Here is a 22,121-nt window from a genome sequence, read left to right as displayed (position 1 = left end):
TGCCCTCTGCGCTCTGATTGGTCAGAGTGGACTTTTAAACGTACGGCGCGAAAACAGCTCTTTGTCTGGAATCAAAACATGTTGAACGGAGGGGACGTGCGGGCTTCGTGCCGCCTGTTGGGCGAGCTCCCGCAGCCGTTTGTTTCGGGGGGAGACCAGGAGCGGCAGAACCGACAGCTGAGGAGCGGGGACACGGTAGAGCGAAGATGTTAAACGGCTCTACGTCAGTGCGAAACCACACTTCCGGGTTAGGATTCCCCCTTCATGTTCCATGGCCAACTGATGGTGGATCTAATGGATTCAGAAAATGGAGCTTGACGCTTAACGGTTTTACTATGACCAGCCTCTATATTGTTATTGAATTCAAAATTAATGTAAAAAACGAAATAAATAATCATTTTAAAACAATAACATATTCAAAACAGCGTAGTTGTCTCTCTTTTTTTAAGAAATTAAACAAGAAAATACATTCTTGATGTTTATTGGCTTTTAAACAAGTGAAAGGATCAGATATCAGCTAGATAGAGTTTTTGAACCTTTGTTTGTTGGTTCCACTTTAAGTGAAACTTACAAAAACTCTAAACTGAGACCATCAAAGCATAAATAAATGGTCAATGGGTTCTATAACGAACCCAAAACCATCTTTAATTCCATATTTCAACTTCTAGTAACTGAATTTATTAAAAATAAACTGATAGAAAAACAGGAACTCTGATCACAACTGGACTCAGTACAAAATAAACATTTGAACGAACAAATCATTATTTATATTTAGTTATTAACAAGGCCATCAGGGTTCCAAAGTGCTTTACAGATAAGAGATAAAAAGTAAATGTTTTTTTGGAGGAAAATTATAACTAAATAAACTCACAAAAACCTTTAATTGAGCAAAAATAAAATCCATTTCAATATCAGACCTTTGGTAGTTTTCATGTAAATTTAAATAAATCTTTCACAAATGTCTGAAACATCCAATAATTTCAAATGCAAAGAAACACAGGACATAATAATGTTGTGGTTTTTTAAGAAATTAATGAAATGTTATGAGGAGAACCTGAATATTTAAGGTTCAGTTTTTAAAACTATGAAAAGCTTCTTATATATGATTCAGACTGAAACAATTTAAAAATGGATTTCATGTTTTTATAAGTTTATTGAACATATGTCTACCAAAAGATTAAGCAGAACAGAACATAGTATTATCACCAACCATGTATTCAATAAAGCAGGAACTGAAAAAGCAAATTCTATCAAAGTGAAAACCTGCAGAGGACAAAAAATCAAAACCAAACATGAAAGAGAGGAAGTGAGAAAAAGAAAGTCCTCGTGGTCATGACGGAGGAGTGGGAGGATGGAGCAACATGGAGGTTACCATGAAAGGCTGTGGTTTCCCAGCTTGATGGTGCAGTGGTTAGCAGTGAGAAGGTCCTGGTTCAAATCCCAGCTGGCTTCTTTCTCTGTGCAGTTTGCATGTCCTCCCCGTGCATGCCTGGGTTTTCTTCCTCCCGCAGTCCAAAAACATGCTTCATAGGTTCATCGATGACTCTGAAATGTCTCTAGGTGTGAGTGTGTGGCCCTGTGAAGCCCACCTTTACCTGCAGAAGCCAGGATAGGCTCCAGCAACTCTGTGACCCGAGAGGGTTTGGAAGACGGACGGATGCAGAGATGTTGTCTTGAGTAGACTCCAGATGCTGCTGCCCCAAAAACCAGTCAGATCAGCCGTGGTGTAAATGGGGGGGGGGGGCGCACAGGGAGCTGGACCTCAAAGGAAGGTCTTCTATGAACCTGTCACCTTTTGTTGGCTCAAGACGTTTCTCCAGGCGTCCGTCAGAGATCTGAATGTGATCTGCAGCTCCACGCAGAAAAGACACGTGTAGAAAAAGGATTTCCTGACAGAAAGAAACCCGGATCTAAGTGGGTTTTCTCAGAATATCCTGTCCTCCTGCTGCAGAATCACAGAAATCACTTCAAATGTAAGAATGCAGATAAATGGTGAGGATCATCGAGAACTGGGGGGCTTCCAGGATAGGCTCCAGCAGCCCTGTGACCCAGGAGACAAAACAAGTTTAGAAGATGAATGAATGCTGTGAGAGGATGGACAAACTGGAAAATGATCTGGAGAAAATGTGAATAAGCTGTCACTTATAACTCTAGATTGAAATAAATGCATCTTTTCTTGGTTTGCTGCAGATGTGTGTTGTGGACATGTTAGTGGGGGCCAGAGCAGTGCAGTGTCTCCTCCCAGAAAATTCACATGGCCTCCCGTTTCTGCATGTAGGCTGAGAGTTGATCACAAAAATGTCTGTCATCTAAAACGTCGGTCCTCCGTCTACATCCATTTTACTTCAAATATGTCACTTTTTACTGGAAATTTAAGAACAAAATGAAAAAAAAATCAAACTTTAGTACATAAAGTGAATATTTTAGTCAGAGATCTCCCAATATAGAAGAACTGAAATATTCTGTGGTTTAGTACTCGCTTGAAAAATATCTTTAAAATCTGATTACTCAATAGGAAGTCAGATTATGAACAGATTTGTGGTGGTGAGGCTGTTTTCTTTAAGCATGTTCTGTTCTGGTCCGTCCAGCAGGTGGCGCCGCGCAGGCGCAGCTGCGTCCTGCTGTCTGAGCAGGGGAGGACGAGCCGACAAGAAGCTCCTCCCACCCACTGCCGAAGACACGCTGGAGGGTTGTGCACGCGCAGCCAGCACGCGCCCATCACTGCACAGAGGAGAGTCCGCGTGACGCCGCCGCGAGACAAGATGAACGACGCCACGGTGGACTCGACCACTCTCTGCTTGTTCGACGTGGACGGCACGTTAACGGCTGCGAGACAGGTACCGGGACCGGTGAACGGGTAAAAGCGGGCTTCCGGAACACAGCGAGACCGAACCGAGCAATGACAGCTCAGCATCCGGGTCCGGTCCTTTCCGCGCTCTGCCGCGTGACTTTAGTTCCGCGGGGCTTTAAAGTCGCTGAAATGACGGATGAAAAAAGGTTCTCGATCGGCTTGAGGAACAATTCTGAGTTCCCGCCTCTGGACTCTTTGGTTCTGTTCGCTTTGGTGGATTTTTATTCAGGTTGGATGAAACCGGAAGTTTGTGACGGAACGAAAACAGCGAAACACATTTGTAGTTTTAGTTTAACAATGAATTCTTTTTACTTATTTTCTTTTTAATTACATCTTTGCTGTGTTTTATTGTTCAGCTAAGAAGTGAACTGTCTTTGATTTGTTTATATCCAGGGAGTTTAAGAAGTATAACTATATATATATATATATATATATATATATATATATATATATATATATATAAACTAAAAATTTATGCACTACAGACGGAAAAAAGTCACTAAAGGCCACTATTTTCAATTCACAGGTAAAGTAGCAGTGTTTTTATTTTATTCTGATATTTTAAAGTCGTTGTTGGAGTCTGTGTCAAGATGATATCAGGAACCAGAGAGTCCTGTCCATCCGGACCGGCCTGTTCTGACGGGCAGCCCAAACAAAAGCGGGTCGGGTCATGACCTCATACCCAGAACAAACATGAAGAGTTCCTGGAGAACAGCAGGATGAATGACCCGCAGAACCACAAGTTTATGAAGAACAGCATTTTTCTTTTTCTCCCCTTTTTAAATCCAAACCACAAACTTAAACGTGTGTGTTTATGTGTGTGTGTGTATTTATGTATGTGTGTTTATGTGTGTGTCTATTTATGTATGTGTGTGTGTGTTCATGTGTGTGTGTATTTATATACACTGACCAAAAATATAAACGCAACACTTTTGTTATTGCTCCCATTTTTTAGGGTCTGAACTCAAAGATATGAAACATTTTCCACATACACAAAATAACCAGTTCTCTGAAATATTGTTCACAAATCTGTCTAAATCTGTGATGGTGAGCACTTCTCCTTTGACGAGACAATCCATCCCACCTCACAGGTGTGCCATGTCAAGATGCTGATTAGACAGCATGATTATTGCACAGGTGTGCCTTAGACTGGCCACAAGAAAAGGCCACTCTGAAATCTTCAGTTGTGTCACACAGCACAATGCCACAGATGTCGCAAGTTTTGAGGGAGCGTGCAATTGGCATGCTGATAGCAGGAATGTCCACCAGAGCTGTTGCTAGGGAAGTGAGTGTCCATTTCTCCACCATAAACCGTCTCCAAAGGCGTTTCCCAGAATTTGGCAGCACATCCAACCGGCCTCACAACCGCAGACCACGTGTAACCACACCAGCCCAAGACCAGCGCAAGGCACGTTGGAGAGGTGTTCTCTTCACGGATGAATCCCGGTTTACACTGTTCAGGGCAGATGGCAGACAGTGTGTGTGGCGTCGTGTGGGTGAGCGGTTTCCTGATGTCAATGTTGTGGATCGAGTAACCCATGGTGGTGGTGTGGTTATGGTATGGGCAGGCATATGTTATGGGCGACGAACACAGGTGCATTTCATTGATGGCATTTTGAATGCACAGAGAGACCGTGACGAGATCCTGGGGCCCATTGTTGTGCCGTACATCCAACAACATCACCTCATGTTGCAGCATGATAATGCACGGCCTCATGTTGCAAGGATCTGTACACAATTCTTGGAAGCTGAAAACATCCCAGTTCTTGCACGGCCAGCATCCTCACCGGACATGTCACCCATTGAGCATGTTTGGGATACTCTGGATCGGCGTATACGACAGCGTGTTCCAGTTCCTGCCAATATCCAGCAACTTGGCACAGCCATTGAAGAAGAGTGGACCAACATTCCACAGGCCACAATAGACAACCTGATCAACTCTATGGGAAGGAGATGTGTCACACTTCATGAGGCAAACGGTGGTCACACCAGATACTGACTGGTTGTCTGAGTCCCCTGACCTTCTCAAGAAAACAAAACTGAAGATTTCAGAGTGGCCTTTTCTTGTGGCCAGTCTAAGGCACACCTGTGCAATAATCATGCTGTCTAATCAGCATCTTGATATGGCACACCTGTGAGGTAGGATGGATTGTCTCGTCAAAGGAGAAGTGCTCACTCTCACAGATTTAGACAGATTTGTGAACAATATTTCAGAGAACTGGTTATTTTGTGTATGCGGAAAATGTTTCACATCTTTGAGTTCATACCATAAAAAATGGGAGCAATAACAAAAGTGTTGTGTTTATATTTTTGGTCAGTGTATGTATGTTCATGTGTGTGTGTATTTATGTATATGTGTTCATGCATGTGTGTTCATGCATGTGTGTTCATGCATGTGTGTTCCTGTCTGCGTGTTCCTGTATGTGTTCATGCATGTGTGTTCATGTATGTGTGTTCATGCATGTGTGTTCATGTGTGTCTATGTGTTCATGCATGTGTGTTCATGTATGTGTGTTCATGTGTGTCTGTGTGCTCATGCATGTGTGTTCATGTATATGTACGTAGCACAGGTGCGTTTCCCGCCTCTGGTTTCCGTTGACGCCGCCTGTGTCTGCAGGTTGTCACTCCAGACATGGCGGACTTCCTGCAGAGGCTCAGGACTCGGGTTCGGGTGGGCGTGGTCGGGGGGTCGGACCTCAGTAAAATCAAGGAGCAGCTGGGAGCGGACGGTGAGGCGGAGCTGCAGGTACGGTCCACCTGCTGTGCGGTCCACAGGTGAGCGTGACTCTGCTCCTGTGCGCAGTGATCCAGAAGGTGGACTACGTGTTCGCTGAGAACGGTCTGGTGGCCTACAAGAACGGGCAGCTGCTCTCTGTGCAGGTGTGTGCGCGTGTGTGTGTGCATGTGTGTGTGTGTGTGTTTGACCTGAGCGGTTGTGTCCAAGCTGTGGGGGGGTTCACCTGTTCTGCTGCTGTCAGTCCATTCAGGCCCACATGGGGGAGGAGCTTCTGCAGGACTTCATCAACTTCTGCCTGAACTACATGGCCACCATCAAGCTGCCCAAGAAGAGGTAACGTCCCACCGTCTGCAGCCTTTGGGGAGGGTCGAGGGTTTGAATCCCAAACCTGATGGGGTTCTGCAGTCATGTTCTGCAGTCATGTTCTGCAGTTATGTTCTGCAGTCACGTTCATGTTCTAGAGTCATGTTCATGTTCTAGAGTCATGTTCATGTTCTAGAGTCATGTTCTGCAGTCATGTTCTGCAGTCATGTTCATGTTCTGCAGTCATGTTCATGTTCTAGAGTCATGTTCATGTTCTAGAGTCATGTTCTGCAGTTATGTTCTGCAGTCATGTTCATGTTCTAGAGTCATGTTCATGTTCTAGAGTCATGTTCTGCAGTCATGTTCTAGAGTCATGTTCATGTTCTGCAGTCATGTTCTAGTTCTGCAGTCATGTTCATGTTCTAGAGTCATGTTCATGTTCTAGAGTCATGTTCATGTTCTAGTCATGTTCTGCAGTCATGTTCATGTTCTGCAGTCATATTCTGCAGTTATGTTCATGTTCTGCAGTCATGTTCTGCAGTTATGTTCATGTTCTGCAGTCATGTTCTAGAGTCATGTTCTAGAGTCATGTTCTAGAGTCATGTTCTAGTTCTGCAGTCATGTTCATGTTCTAGAGTCATGTTCTGCAGTCATATTCTGCAGTCATGTTCTAGAGTGATGTTCTGCGGTCATGTTCATGTTCTAGAGTCATGTTCTAGAGTCATGTTCTAGAGTCATGTTCTAGTTCTGCAGTCATGTTCATGTTCTAGAGTCATGTTCTGCAGTCATATTCTGCAGTCATGTTCTAGAGTGATGTTCTGCAGTCATGTTCATGTTCTGCAGTCATGTTCTGCAGTTATGTTCATGTTCTGCAGTCATGTTCTAGAGTCATGTTCTAGAGTCATGTTCATGTTCTGCAGTCATGTTCATGTTCTAGAGTCATGTTCATGTTCTAGAGTCATGTTCTGCAGTCATGTTCATGTTCTAGAGTCATGTTCATGTTCTAGAGTCATGTTCATGTTCTAGAGTCATGTTCTGCAGTCATGTTCTAGAGTCATGTTCATGTTCTGCAGTCATGTTCTAGTTCTGCAGTCATGTTCATGTTCTAGAGTCATGTTCATGTTCTACAGTCATGTTCATGTTCTAGAGTCATGTTCTGCAGTCATGTTCATGTTCTGCAGTCATATTCTGCAGTTATGTTCATGTTCTGCAGTCATGTTCTAGAGTCATGTTCTAGAGTCATGTTCTAGAGTCATGTTCTAGTTCTGCAGTCATGTTCATGTTCTAGAGTCATGTTCTGCAGTCATATTCTGCAGTCATGTTCTAGAGTGATGTTCTGCGGTCATGTTCATGTTCTAGAGTCATGTTCTAGAGTCATGTTCTAGTTCTGCAGTCATGTTCATGTTCTAGAGTCATGTTCTGCAGTCATATTCTGCAGTCATGTTCTAGAGTGATGTTCTGCAGTCATGTTCATGTTCTGCAGTCATGTTCTGCAGTTATGTTCATGTTCTGCAGTAATGTTCTTGTTCTGCACTCATGTTCTGCTGTCATGTTCATGTTCTGCAGTCTTGTTCTGCAGTCATGTTCTGCAGTCAAGTTCATGTTCTGCAGTCTTGTTCTGCAGTCATGTTCTGCAGTTATGTTCATGTTCTGCAGTTATGTTCTGCAGTCAAGTTCATGTTCTGCAGTCATGTTCTGCAGTTATGTTCATGTTCTGCAGTTATGTTCTGCAGTCAAGTTCATGTTCTGCAGTAATGTTCTTGTTCTGCACTCATGTTCTGCTGTCAAGTTCATGTTCTGCAGTCATGTTCTGCAGTTATGTTCATGTTCTTCAGTCTTGTTCTGCAGTCATGTTCTGCAGTCAAGTTCATGTTCTGCAGTAATGTTCTTGTTCTGCACTCATGTTCTGCTGTCAAGTTCATGTTCTGCAGTCATGTTCTGCAGTTATGTTCATGTTCTTCAGTCTTGTTCTGCAGTCATGTTCTGCAGTTATGTTCATGTTCTGCAGTCATGTTCTGCAGTTATGTTCATGTTCTGCAGTCTTGTTCTGCAGTCATGTTCTGCAGTCATGTTCTAGAGTCATGTTCATGTTCTGCAGTCATGTTCATGTTCTGCAGTCATGTTCTGCAGTCATGTTCTGCAGTCATGTTCTAGAGTCATGTTCATGTTCTGCAGTCATGTTCTGCAGTCATGTTCTGCAGTCATGTTCTGCAGTCATGTTCATGTTCTGCAGTCATGTTCATGTTCTGCAGTCATGTTCTAGAGTCATGTTCATGTTCTGCAGTCATGTTCATGTTCTGCAGTCATGTTCATGTTCTGCAGTCATGTTCTGCAGTCATGTTCTGCAGTCATGTTCTGCAGTCATGTTCATGTTCTGCAGTCATGTTCTAGAGTCATGTTCATGTTCTGCAGTCATGTTCATGTTCTGCAGTCATGTTCATGTTCTGCAGTCATGTTCTGCAGTCATGTTCTGCAGTTATGCTCATGTTCTGCAGTCATGTTCTAGAGTCATGTTCTGCAGTTATGTTCTGCAGTCATGTTCATGTTCTGCAGTCATGTTCTGCAGTCATGTTCATGTTCTGCAGTCAAGTTCATGTTCTGCAGTCATGTTCTGCATTCATGTTCATGTTCTGCAGTCATGTTCTGCATTCATGTTCATGTTCTGCAGTCATGTTCTGCAGTTATGTTCATGTTCTGCAGTCATGTTCTGCAGTTATGTTCATGTTCTGCAGTCTTGTTCTGCAGTCATGTTCTGCAGTTATGTTCATGTTCTGCAGTGATGTTCTGCAGTTATGTTCATGTTCTGCAGTCATGTTCTGCAGTTATGTTCTGCAGTCAAGTTCATGTTCTGCAGTAATGTTCTTGTTCTGCACTCATGTTCTGCTGTCATGTTCATGTTCTGCAGTCTTGTTCTGCAGTCATGTTCATGTTCTGCAGTCATGTTCTGCAGTCATGTTCATGTTCTAGAGTCATGTTCTAGAGTCATGTTCTGCAGTCATGTTCATGTTCTAGAGTCAAGTTCTGCAGTCATGTTCTGCAGTCATGTTCATGTTCTGCAGTCTTGTTCTGCAGTCATGTTCATGTTCTAGAGTCATGTTCTAGAGTCATGTTCTGCAGTCATGTTCATGTTCTAGAGTCATGTTCTGCAGTCATGTTCATGTTCTGCAGTCATGTTCATGTTCTACAGTCATGTTCTAGAGCAGAGGTGGGCACTGAGGGCCGCAGTCCTGCATGTTTTCCAGCATACCCTGCTCTGGCATGTTCTAATTGGCTGGACACACCTGAACCAGGTAATCAGCCATGAGTAGGGCAAGACTATCTGGAAATCATGCAGACACACCGGCCCTCAAGGCCTGGAATTGCCCACCCCTGTTCTAGAGTCATGTTCTGCAGTTATGTTCTGCAGTCATGTTCATGTTCTGCAGTCATGTTCTAGAGTCATGTTCTAGAGTCATGTTCTAGTTCTGCAGTCATGTTCATGTTCTAGAGTCATGTTCTGCAGTCATATTCTGCAGTCATGTTCTAGAGTGATGTTCTGCAGTCATGTTCATGTTCTGCAGTCATGTTCTGCAGTTATGTTCATGTTCTGCAGTAATGTTCTTGTTCTGCACTCATGTTCTGCTGTCATGTTCATGTTCTGCAGTCTTGTTCTGCAGTCATGTTCTGCAGTCAAGTTCATGTTCTGCAGTCTTGTTCTGCAGTCATGTTCTGCAGTTATGTTCATGTTCTGCAGTTATGTTCTGCAGTCAAGTTCATGTTCTGCAGTCATGTTCTGCAGTTATGTTCATGTTCTGCAGTTATGTTCTGCAGTCAAGTTCATGTTCTGCAGTAATGTTCTTGTTCTGCAGTTATGTTCTGCTGTCAAGTTCATGTTCTGCAGTCATGTTCTGCAGTTATGTTCATGTTCTTCAGTCTTGTTCTGCAGTCATGTTCTGCAGTCAAGTTCATGTTCTGCAGTAATGTTCTTGTTCTGCACTCATGTTCTGCTGTCAAGTTCATGTTCTGCAGTCATGTTCTGCAGTTATGTTCATGTTCTTCAGTCTTGTTCTGCAGTCATGTTCTGCAGTTATGTTCATGTTCTGCAGTCATGTTCTGCAGTTATGTTCATGTTCTGCAGTCTTGTTCTGCAGTCATGTTCTGCAGTCATGTTCTAGAGTCATGTTCATGTTCTGCAGTCATGTTCATGTTCTGCAGTCATGTTCTGCAGTCATGTTCTGCAGTCATGTTCTAGAGTCATGTTCATGTTCTGCAGTCATGTTCTGCAGTCATGTTCTGCAGTCATGTTCTGCAGTCATGTTCATGTTCTGCAGTCATGTTCATGTTCTGCAGTCATGTTCTAGAGTCATGTTCATGTTCTGCAGTCATGTTCATGTTCTGCAGTCATGTTCATGTTCTGCAGTCATGTTCTGCAGTCATGTTCTGCAGTCATGTTCTGCAGTCATGTTCTGCAGTCATGTTCATGTTCTGCAGTCATGTTCTAGAGTCATGTTCATGTTCTGCAGTCATGTTCATGTTCTGCAGTCATGTTCATGTTCTGCAGTCATGTTCTGCAGTCATGTTCTGCAGTTATGCTCATGTTCTGCAGTCATGTTCTAGAGTCATGTTCTGCAGTTATGTTCTGCAGTCATGTTCATGTTCTGCAGTCATGTTCTGCAGTCATGTTCATGTTCTGCAGTCAAGTTCATGTTCTGCAGTCATGTTCTGCATTCATGTTCATGTTCTGCAGTCATGTTCTGCATTCATGTTCATGTTCTGCAGTCATGTTCTGCAGTTATGTTCATGTTCTGCAGTCATGTTCTGCAGTTATGTTCATGTTCTGCAGTCTTGTTCTGCAGTCATGTTCTGCAGTTATGTTCATGTTCTGCAGTGATGTTCTGCAGTTATGTTCATGTTCTGCAGTCATGTTCTGCAGTTATGTTCTGCAGTCAAGTTCATGTTCTGCAGTAATGTTCTTGTTCTGCACTCATGTTCTGCTGTCATGTTCATGTTCTGCAGTCTTGTTCTGCAGTCATGTTCATGTTCTGCAGTCATGTTCTGCAGTCATGTTCATGTTCTAGAGTCATGTTCTAGAGTCATGTTCTGCAGTCATGTTCATGTTCTAGAGTCAAGTTCTGCAGTCATGTTCTGCAGTCATGTTCATGTTCTGCAGTCTTGTTCTGCAGTCATGTTCATGTTCTAGAGTCATGTTCTAGAGTCATGTTCTGCAGTCATGTTCATGTTCTAGAGTCATGTTCTGCAGTCATGTTCATGTTCTGCAGTCATGTTCATGTTCTACAGTCATGTTCTAGAGCAGAGGTGGGCACTGAGGGCCGCAGTCCTGCATGTTTTCCAGCATACCCTGCTCTGGCATGTTCTAATTGGCTGGACACACCTGAACCAGGTAATCAGCCATGAGTAGGGCAAGACTATCTGGAAATCATGCAGACACACCGGCCCTCAAGGCCTGGAATTGCCCACCCCTGTTCTAGAGTCATGTTCTGCAGTTATGTTCTGCAGTCATGTTCATGTTCTGCAGTCATGTTATAGAGTCATGTTCATGTTCTGCAGTCATGTTCATGTTCTGCAGTTATGTTCATGTTCTGCAGTCATGTTCATGTTCTAGAGTCATGTTCTAGAGTCATGTTCTGCAGTCATGTTCATGTTCTAGAGTCATGTTCTGCAGTCATGTTCTGCAGTCATGTTCTGCAGTCATGTTCATGTTCTGCAGTCATGTTCTGCAGTTATGTTCATGTTCTGCAGTCATGTTCATGTTCTAGAGTCATGTTCTAGAGTCATGTTCTGCAGTCATGTTCTGCAGTCATGTTCATGTTCTGCAGTCATGTTCTGCAGTCATGTTCTAGAGTCATGTTCATGTTCTGCAGTCATGTTCTGCAGTCATGTTCTGCAGTCATGTTCTAGAGTCATGTTCATGTTCTGCAGTCATGTTCTGCAGTCATGTTCTGCAGTCATGTTCTGCAGTCATGTTCTGCAGTCATGTTCTGCAGTCATGTTCATGTTCTGCAGTCATGTTCTGCAGTTATGTTCATGTTCTGCAGTCATGTTCATGTTCTAGAGTCATGTTCTGCAGTCATGTTTTGCAGTCATGTTCTGCAGTCATGTTCTGCAGTCATGTTCTGCAGTCATGTTCTGCAGTCATGTTCTAGAGTCATGTTCATGTTCTGCAGTCATGTTTTGCAGTCATGTTTTGCAGTCATGTTCTGCAGTCATGTTCTGCAGTCATGTTCTAGAGTCATGTTCTGCAGTCAAGTTCATGTTCTGCAGTCAAGTTCATGTTCTGCAGTCATGTTCTGCATTCAAGTTCATGTTCTGCAGTCATGTTCATGTTCTGCAGTCATGTTCTGCATTCAAGTTCATGTTCTGCAGTCATGTTCATGTTCTGCAGTCAAGTTCATGTTCTGCAGTCATGTTCTGCATTCAAGTTCATGTTCTGCAGTCATGTTCTGCATTAAAGTTCATGTTCTGCAGTCTTGTTCTGCAGTCATGTTCTGCAGTTATGTTCATGTTCTGCAGTCTTGTTCATGTTCTGCAGTCATGTTCTGCAGTTATGTTCATGTTCTGCAGTTATGTTCATGTTCTGCAGTCATGTTCTGCAGTTATGTTCTGCAGTCAAGTTCATGTTCTGCAGTAATGTTCTTGTTCTGCACTCATGTTCTGCTGTCATGTTCATGTTCTGCAGTCTTGTTCTGCAGTCATGTTCTGCAGTCAAGTTCATGTTCTGCAGTCTTGTTCTGCAGTCATGTCCTGCAGTTATGTTCATGTTCTGCAGTTATGTTCTGCAGTCAAGTTCATGTTCTGCAGTCATGTTCTGCAGTTATGTTCATGTTCTGCAGTTATGTTCTGCAGTCAAGTTCATGTTCTGCAGTAATGTTCTTGTTCTGCACTCATGTTCTGCTGTCAAGTTCATGTTCTGCAGTCATGTTCTGCAGTTATGTTCATGTTCTTCAGTCTTGTTCTGCAGTCATGTTCTGCAGTCAAGTTCATGTTCTGCAGTAATGTTCTTGTTCTGCACTCATGTTCTGCTGTCAAGTTCATGTTCTGCAGTCATGTTCTGCAGTTATGTTCATGTTCTTCAGTCTTGTTCTGCAGTCATGTTCTGCAGTTATGTTCATGTTCTGCAGTCATGTTCTGCAGTTATGTTCATGTTCTGCAGTCTTGTTCTGCAGTCATGTTCTGCAGTCATGTTCTAGAGTCATGTTCATGTTCTGCAGTCATGTTCATGTTCTGCAGTCATGTTCTGCAGTCATGTTCTGCAGTCATGTTCTAGAGTCATGTTCATGTTCTGCAGTCATGTTCTGCAGTCATGTTCTGCAGTCATGTTCATGTTCTACAGTCATGTTCATGTTCTGCAGTCATGTTCTAGAGTCATGTTCATGTTCTGCAGTCATGTTCATGTTCTGCAGTCATGTTCATGTTCTGCAGTCATGTTCTGCAGTCTTGTTCTGCAGTCATGTCCTGCAGTTATGTTCATGTTCTGCAGTTATGTTCTGCAGTCAAGTTCATGTTCTGCAGTCATGTTCTGCAGTTATGTTCATGTTCTGCAGTTATGTTCTGCAGTCAAGTTCATGTTCTGCAGTAATGTTCTTGTTCTGCACTCATGTTCTGCTGTCAAGTTCATGTTCTGCAGTCATGTTCTGCAGTTATGTTCATGTTCTTCAGTCTTGTTCTGCAGTCATGTTCTGCAGTCAAGTTCATGTTCTGCAGTAATGTTCTTGTTCTGCACTCATGTTCTGCTGTCAAGTTCATGTTCTGCAGTCATGTTCTGCAGTTATGTTCATGTTCTTCAGTCTTGTTCTGCAGTCATGTTCTGCAGTTATGTTCATGTTCTGCAGTCATGTTCTGCAGTTATGTTCATGTTCTGCAGTCTTGTTCTGCAGTCATGTTCTGCAGTCATGTTCTAGAGTCATGTTCATGTTCTGCAGTCATGTTCATGTTCTGCAGTCATGTTCTGCAGTCATGTTCTGCAGTCATGTTCTAGAGTCATGTTCATGTTCTGCAGTCATGTTCTGCAGTCATGTTCTGCAGTCATGTTCTGCAGTCATGTTCATGTTCTGCAGTCATGTTCATGTTCTGCAGTCATGTTCTAGAGTCATGTTCATGTTCTGCAGTCATGTTCATGTTCTGCAGTCATGTTCATGTTCTGCAGTCATGTTCTGCAGTCATGTTCTGCAGTCATGTTCTGCAGTCATGTTCTGCAGTCATGTTCATGTTCTGCAGTCATGTTCTAGAGTCATGTTCATGTTCTGCAGTCATGTTCATGTTCTGCAGTCATGTTCATGTTCTGCAGTCATGTTCTGCAGTCATGTTCTGCAGTTATGCTCATGTTCTGCAGTCATGTTCTAGAGTCATGTTCTGCAGTTATGTTCTGCAGTCATGTTCATGTTCTGCAGTCATGTTCTGCAGTCATGTTCATGTTCTGCAGTCAAGTTCATGTTCTGCAGTCATGTTCTGCATTCATGTTCATGTTCTGCAGTCATGTTCTGCATTCATGTTCATGTTCTGCAGTCATGTTCTGCAGTTATGTTCATGTTCTGCAGTCATGTTCTGCAGTTATGTTCATGTTCTGCAGTCTTGTTCTGCAGTCATGTTCTGCAGTTATGTTCATGTTCTGCAGTGATGTTCTGCAGTTATGTTCATGTTCTGCAGTCATGTTCTGCAGTTATGTTCTGCAGTCAAGTTCATGTTCTGCAGTAATGTTCTTGTTCTGCACTCATGTTCTGCTGTCATGTTCATGTTCTGCAGTCTTGTTCTGCAGTCTTGTTCTGCAGTCATGTTCTGCAGTCTTGTTCTGCAGTCATGTTCTGCAGTTATGTTCATGTTCTGCAGTTATGTTCTGCAGTCAAGTTCATGTTCTGCAGTCATGTTCTGCAGTTATGTTCATGTTCTTCAGTCTTGTTCTGCACTCATGTTCTGCTGTCAAGTTCATGTTCTGCAGTCATGTTCTGCAGTTATGTTCATGTTCTTCAGTCTTGTTCTGCAGTCATGTTCTGCAGTTATGTTCATGTTCTGCAGTCTAGTTCTGCAGTCATGTTCATGTTTTGCAGTGATGTTCTGCAGTTATGTTCATGTTCTGCAGTTATGTTCTGCAGTCAAGTTCATGTTCTGCAGTCATGTTCTGCAGTTATGTTCAAGTTCTGCAGTTATGTTCTGCAGTCAAGTTCATGTTCTGCTGTCATGTTCATGTTCTGCAGTCATGTTTTGCAGTCATGTTCTGCAGTTATGTTCTGCAGTCAAGTTCATGTTCTGCAGTCATGTTCTGCAGTCTTGTTCTGCAGTCTTGTTCTGCAGTCATGTTCTGCAGTTATGTTCATGTTCTGCAGTTATGTTCATGTTCTGCAGTTATGTTCTGCAGTCAAGTTCATGTTCTGCAGTAATGTTCTTGTTCTGCAGTCATGTTCTGCAGTTATGTTCATGTTCTGCAGTTATGTTCTGAAGTCAAGTTCATGTTCTGCAGTTATGTTCATGTTCTGCAGTGATGTTCTGCAGTTATGTTCATGTTCTGCAGTCATGTTCTGCAGTTATGTTCATGTTCTGCAGTGATGTTCTGCAGTCATGTTCATGTTCTGCAGTCTTGTTCTGCAGTCATGTTCTACAGTCAAGTTCATGTTCTGCAGTCATGTTCTGCAGTTATGTTCATGTTCTGCAGTCATGTTCTGCTGTCATGTTCATGTTCTGCTGTCATGTTCTGCAGTCATGTTCTGTAGTCATGTTCCACATTCACGTTCCGCTGTGTTTCAGGGGAACTTTCATTGAGTTCCGTAACGGGATGTTGAACGTCTCGCCGGTTGGACGCAGCTGCAGTCAGGAGGAGCGGATCGAGTTCTACGAGCTGGACCAGGTAACAAATGGGGGGGGGGGGGGGGGGGGTTTGAACCCCCAACCGCTGCTGCTTCACCGACTGTTGTTGTTCTGACAGAAAGAGAAGATCAGAGAGAAGTTTGTTTCTGCGCTGAAGGAGGAGTTCAAAGGAAAAGGCCTGTCGTTCTCCATCGGTGAGTTCTGCGTCTGCCTGCAGAACGTTCTACATGTTCCAAATATTTGGGAACGAAATGAAAACTTAACCAAAAAGATAATTTAAAAAAAAGAATCACCCAGATGGTTTGGTGCTCCATTCTCCAGTCATTGGTTCATTTGTCATTTAAAAAAATGTACATTTTCCAATAGTTTTAGTTTCTGTGTTTGCACGACTCGATTATTTATCCATCAATAATCTGGAGGATTGAGGAGTCTGAGCCGTGCAGGAGACTGAAAACACCTGGAGCGGATCGGAGCCGGCTGTTCATCATAGAACGGCAGAAATGTTCCTATTCATGTTACGGGGCTTCAGCAGCAGGATGTGGGTGGTGGGATTCCAGCGGTCTGCCTGGATTCTGGCTGAGATCCGACGGTTTTCCAAACATAAACAGGAATTCTGTCCGTCTGCAGGAGGTCAGATCAGCTTCGACGTGTTTCCTGACGGCTGGGATAAGAGGTACTGTCTGGGCATCGTGGAGAAGGACCACTACTCCACCATCCACTTCTTTGGAGACAAGACCAAACCTGTGAGTGTGTCCAGCACAGCAGAACCTTTGGAACCCTAGAACCCATCAATATAAGAAAACCCAGGAAGTCTAAACGTTTGTTCTCTGTGACACTTGTGCTTCGTTAGCATGGCTAGCATCATTAGCATCGTTTCAGTCTGAAGCTTTATTTAACCATTTAAGGTTTTTATCTCCTGAACTCTTGGATTATCTGAACTGAAATCCCACTTTTCAAACATTTCGTCTTCTATTCCACGATCACGTTCTTTGTTTAGCTACTGTAGCATTTTAGCCGTTAGCGTCCTTCTCAAACAGGAAGTGTCCTTAACAGCTGTTATGCTGCGACGGAACACCATTCCTGCATCTGATTTTGCGTTGCTCGTCCAAAAACCTGTTCATAAACCCCGGACACCTGTGGGAGGAGCTAAAGACTGTAGCCTTATCACTACACGGCAGCATACCTCAAAAACAGTCCACGTGTGGACGACACAGATGATGCTGAGAGACCATGTGTGTGTATTTGAAAGAGTTCTTGAAAAGCATCGGTACTCCCGCCTTCTACTCTGGGTTCTTTTTGTTGATGCGCTAACACAGCGCGTCATTTTTAGCGCTCTAGTGTTTTTCTGTATTTGAACGTTGGATCTTCTATTCGTCTCAATAGGTTTAGTTTTCGTCAGTGAAGTTAGCATTTTGCATTGTCTATTTTTCTAACTGTCTTTCTCGAGGGTTTGGCTTCGTTCAGAAGCGTTGCGTTTTCTTGGGTCAGTTAGCATCGTTCTTGCGTTCCTGCGTTTCTTTAGAACGTCTCCTGACCCCAGAGCCGCACGGAGCCTTCAGCATTTCGTAAACTCCTAATCTTTTGTTTCCGTAGATGTACTCGGACTCAGCGTCTGAGTGGGACACACGAGTCAGAGTTCCGCGTTCGAGTTCCTGCTGATGCGTTTCCTGTTTCAGGGAGGAAACGACTACGAGATCTTCAGCGACCCGCGGACCGTCGGCCACGAGGTTTCCTGTCCGGAGGACACCAGGCGTCTCTGCGAACAGCTCTTCTTCTGCTGAAGCTACTGGAGGCTGAAGGGGAGGAGCCTCATCCTGACCTGGGGGAGGAGCCAAAGACTTGTTTCGGGTTTTCATTGATCAGTTAAATCTATTGATGTTCTTTGATCCGTCCCATGTGACCAAGAGAGCCAATCACCTGCAGCAACACGGGATGTGACCTCATTGCTTCCTGTGAGGGACACTACAGCAGCTTCCATGGCGGCGGCGATGAAGACTTTTCTACTGTAACCAATAAAGAGATCAAAGCACCTGTTGAAAATTCTCTCTGATCAATTCTTCATCTGATCGTCTCAGCAGTCCACCTCCTCCAATCAGGGATCACTTCTGCACATTCTGAGCGTTCTGTTACTTAATGTTACTGAATAGAATCGCTTTGATACTGAACTGCAGTTCAAACTATTATCTGTAAGATTGTGGCTCCATCTGTGAAGTTTTTAAGGTGGTAATGAAAACTGAATGCAGAATTAAACTGACTTTTACATTATTTCCATCAATCTGTGGTCACATTTGGTATTTTTGGACATCAATAAGCCCCAGCCCCCAAAGGAAACATTCCATATTTGGGAACCACAGGGTTGGACTGTCGGTTCTTTGAGTTTTACTGTTATGAAGCAAGGCATCAATTTACAAGGCAGTGGATGATGGAGTTTCCATGGCAACACTGATAATCATGATCTGCAGGTGAGGGTCAGTCTGTGAGACAACTTTTCTTTGGCTTCCATGTAGGTGAATGTCCCTCCGTTGTCATGGCGACGGTACAGAACCCTCAAAGTGTCCGTTTAACCCTTGTGCTATCCTATGACCCCCCCCTCCCCCCCCTTCCATTGAGGTGTTCTCCCTACCATGACAAAGGTGGATAAAGGTGGAAAGATTTCATGTAATCCATGGACACCAGTGAAGATCACAAACCATTGAAGAAAAAAGGTTCATAGCACTGTCTAGTGGGTCTAGATGACCCAACTCCCAACGTTAACCTTTGTGCCATCCTAGGCACTTTGGCAGAACACGTCAATGTAAGGGCGGGTCATCTAGGATAGCACAAGGGTTAGATGGTTAACAGACGGACATGCATTTCTAACAGGATGGCGTTGGATGTGTGGATGGATGCAGACGTTTCCATACAGTTCATGGTTGGATCGATATGAAGGCGGTTCTGGAAGGTTCTGGATCACACAGAAGCTCACGGATCTGAGTTTGAAGCTCAGGTTTCATGACGGGCTTCAGACTCACCTGTTCAGAGGAACCGACCCCCCCTAAGGATTGTCTCCCCCCACCCAGTCACCTGAGTCTTCACGCTCGTTCATCAGATCAGCTGATGCTCCGGTGACACGTGAGCTCTGATTGGTTGAGGAGAAACTTATATGGGACAGCAGATAGGAAGTATTATGGGATGTCAGGACCTTCAAAGCGCTCAGGAATGATTAACTATAAAAGGAAGGCAGACGTTGAAACGCTCTGCTGGTGGTGGACTAGCGTTCTCCACCCAATCATCAGAACCAAAGGCAGGGAACGGTTCTATAGAACTTCCAGAAGAGACCTTCAGTCTGATGTTTTGGAAACAGATCGTTTCAGAAACAACCACTAACTTCAGGTTAGAACACGTTAGCTTCCAGGAGCAACAAAGAGGTTCTGCTGGAATTGGACCACCAACTCAGACAAAATCCAGACCATTTTGAGAAAAGGACCTGGATCAGAATCTTCTGGTTCCTCCTGCAGAGTTTCTTCCTCGACTGAAGTCATCTTCACGCCCTGAGACGACCACAGTTGCTCAGGAATCAGTTTGAAGAGATTAAAATGATGCGACGGCTGACGTTCTGCAGCCGTTCATGGAAGAAACAAGCTTCCATCAAACATCTGAACCCAAACAGGGAAAATAAAGTCCAGAGTTCTGCTAGAACCTTCCTATTGGGAACCTGAAAGCTTCTGTCAGAGCTCCTCAGATGTTCTGTTGTTCCTCCAAAGCTGATCGGATCCGTGTCAGCAGGTCACTCGTGGTCCAGTCTCCAGCGTCTAAGTGTTGCCGTGGCAACTGCTGGTCCATACTTAACCCGGACCTTTAGACGGGTTCTGCAGAACCTTGAGCTGCAGATGATTCACCAACTACTGGAGCGTGGAACCTCCCCTCCGGCTGCCAACTTCAGAGTCAGCTCATAGATAAAAGTAGCACTTCACTGCAAAGCACTCTGGGTAAAAGTTTACATCCATGTAAACAAAAACAAAAAAAAAAAATCACCAGAATGTCACATTACCTTACAAGTCTGTTTGGAATTTCCTAATTTCCGTTATGACCAAAAGCGTTCCACAGAAACCATCTGCTTCAAGAGAAATATTTTGATTTAAAATATATTTTTCTTAAAAAGCTCGTCATTAAATATACGATGCCTCCAGGCGACTGCAGTCTGACATTGTGCATTAAAAACTAAACACAAAAAGGCTGTAACCTGGCAGTAAAAATGAGTTTTATTACTTTTAATTTCCTAGTAGTTTGAAGAAAACCGCTTTAATATTGTTTTTCCGTGTATTTTTTTTATTATTCAGACTTTTCAGTGATCCTATGGCAGGTCTGTAAATGTGAGTTTAATTTACACGTTATAAAAAAAGAAAAACCCAAAGAGAGCCGACCATGACCCTCGATTGGCTCAGTCCGATTGTTCTTTGAGTTTCTGACCAGAGTTCTTCCTGCATCCTGTTAAAGGAATCTGCAGTAGTGAAATGGAAACTGAGTCATATCGCCATGGCAACACTGATCAATAATATGTTAATTCATCGATTGTGCGGCCGATAGAAACACCAAGACCTTGATGTTCAATGGGACAGTTGGTTCTACAAACTGAAGACCGTCAGCAGGTCCTTTTCCAGTAAGCATCCGTTCTACATCAGGAACGTACTGTTGGATCAGAGGTTCTACCAGCAAAGACTAAAGTTCTGCATTCTGACCAGAAAACACAGGTTCTGGTTTTTCCTCAACAGCATCCTCACCGTTGAAGGAAACCCTTTGAGAAGACAGTTGTAGAGAGTTTTGGTTCTACAACAGCAGGAAGTTCCTTCCCACAAACAGAACCTCCCATTCAAACCAACATTGTGCGACTCCAAGAACCCATCTGAACGTTCTCATCACAAGTTTAGATGGACCCCTTCAAATGAGACAAACCAACACAGAATCCATGAAAAGTTCAGTTTTTGGTCAGGAGTCAAACCAGAGACCAGAGGCGTCGGACCGCCTCACCGGCTGACCGCTGTGGTTCCTGTGACGGTGCTTTAGAGGTGCAGACGCCTGGAGGAAAAGAGGCAGTTTGTTCTGCCTCCAGAAAGAACCACAACAGAAAGCAAACCCCAGAACATTCTACATGATTTTAGTAAATGTGTTCCACAGGAGTTTACCGATAACGACACGCATCACAGAACGACACAGCATTTTAGAAACGTCAGGTTATTCAGGTAAATGAGTCACAAATCTCCATCCAGTTCATATTCAATGGAGAAAACCAAACAGACAAATGTTTTAACCTGCAAGAAAGAATTTCAGGGTTTTGTGCAACTAGTTTGCTTGTTGCAGCTTTTTGTCAACATACAGGAATGACTGAATAGAGGTTAGTAGAGAGAAGACCAGCACACCTGTGAGCAGGTAACCAGGTAGAGCTTTAGATGCATCAACATGTCACTGTGGAGCTTTGGATTCAGATGGACCGACGACAACAGAATAAAAACATCTAAAACCTTTTGGTTTTAAGGTTTTAGTGGAACTCTGCTCCAGGTCAAACCTCCACACAGACCACCTTAACCATGAAACATAAAGGTTGAAGACCATTCAGAGGATGTTCCAGCAGGAACCGGACCTTCCAGACCCGGTCTGAACGAACTGACCCATATGACCTTCAGTCAAAGAGGACTGGCGCTGAGCAGAGTTTGTTCATGAAATGAAACTCTACCGGCCTGCCTGTGTTTGCAGCAAAACTGCTTTAGTAGTTTAGAAACCTGGAGGTTGTCGGTGAGAAACCCAATAAAACCAGAGGCAGTGAATGCAGAGAGAAACCTGCAGATTTAAAGGACAAAAGTTTGGACGGGTTATTCTTACAGTCGGACCAAAAACAGGTTTGACGGCTGTGACCAGACGAGGCAAAGACAGGAGTTATGTTCATTAAAGTGAAGAGGTCGGTGCAAAATATACACAAAATTCAGGACAGAATTCTCCACCTTTTACTTACCAGGACAAGCCTGTTGGTTCAACCAGAACCTCCTCAGAATTTATATTGAACCTGTGTAGAACCAAACCGAAAACAGAGGAACGCGTCACAAGGCGTGGCTCCTCCAGAGTCCTGAGTTTGTGTTTGAAAATGTAAGTGATTTCATGAACCACAGACATCCCATTAATGAGTCGCTACTGCCCCTTGCAGACCCAAACCAGAACATGGTTGGGTCACCTGAACTTACACCTGACGCCTCAGGTGTGTCGTCTTAGAACAGGATGGCTACAAACTTACCTGGAAAACTAGATCTCTGATCTGTTGTCTTCTTGGGTTCTTCAGCTGTAGGACACAGTCCACAAATTCTGATCAATTCTACCGACCGAACGTCCTCAGGAAATCAGGAGCAGAAACCGGAGAGTTTGAACTTTTCCTTTGGTTGAACTCTTCAGCAGCTTTTCCTTTGAAGG

The 22,121-nt window shown here is 43.7% G+C and overlaps 1 protein-coding gene across 1 annotated transcript; it reads left to right on the top strand.

Moving 5' to 3' along the window:
* The first annotated feature begins 2 nt into the window (after positions 1-2).
* pmm2 (phosphomannomutase 2) lies at positions 3-17,961 on the top strand. The gene is made up of 9 exons (XM_023953849.2): positions 3-195; positions 2,589-2,837; positions 5,469-5,580; positions 5,655-5,731; positions 5,830-5,921; positions 15,627-15,726; positions 15,805-15,880; positions 16,314-16,429; positions 17,363-17,961. Exons 1-9 carry the CDS (start codon positions 79-81, stop codon positions 17,465-17,467), a joined length of 1,044 nt encoding a protein of 347 aa, XP_023809617.2. The 5' UTR covers positions 3-78; the 3' UTR covers positions 17,468-17,961.
* Positions 17,962-22,121: the final 4,160 nt, after the last annotated feature.

Source organism: Oryzias latipes, chromosome 1 (assembly GCF_053564925.1).
Source record: "Oryzias latipes strain Hd-rR chromosome 1, Olatipes_Hd-rR_3.1".
Classification (NCBI taxonomy): domain Eukaryota; kingdom Metazoa; phylum Chordata; class Actinopteri; order Beloniformes; family Adrianichthyidae; genus Oryzias; species Oryzias latipes.
This window is presented reverse-complemented; position numbering and strand designations above follow the sequence as displayed.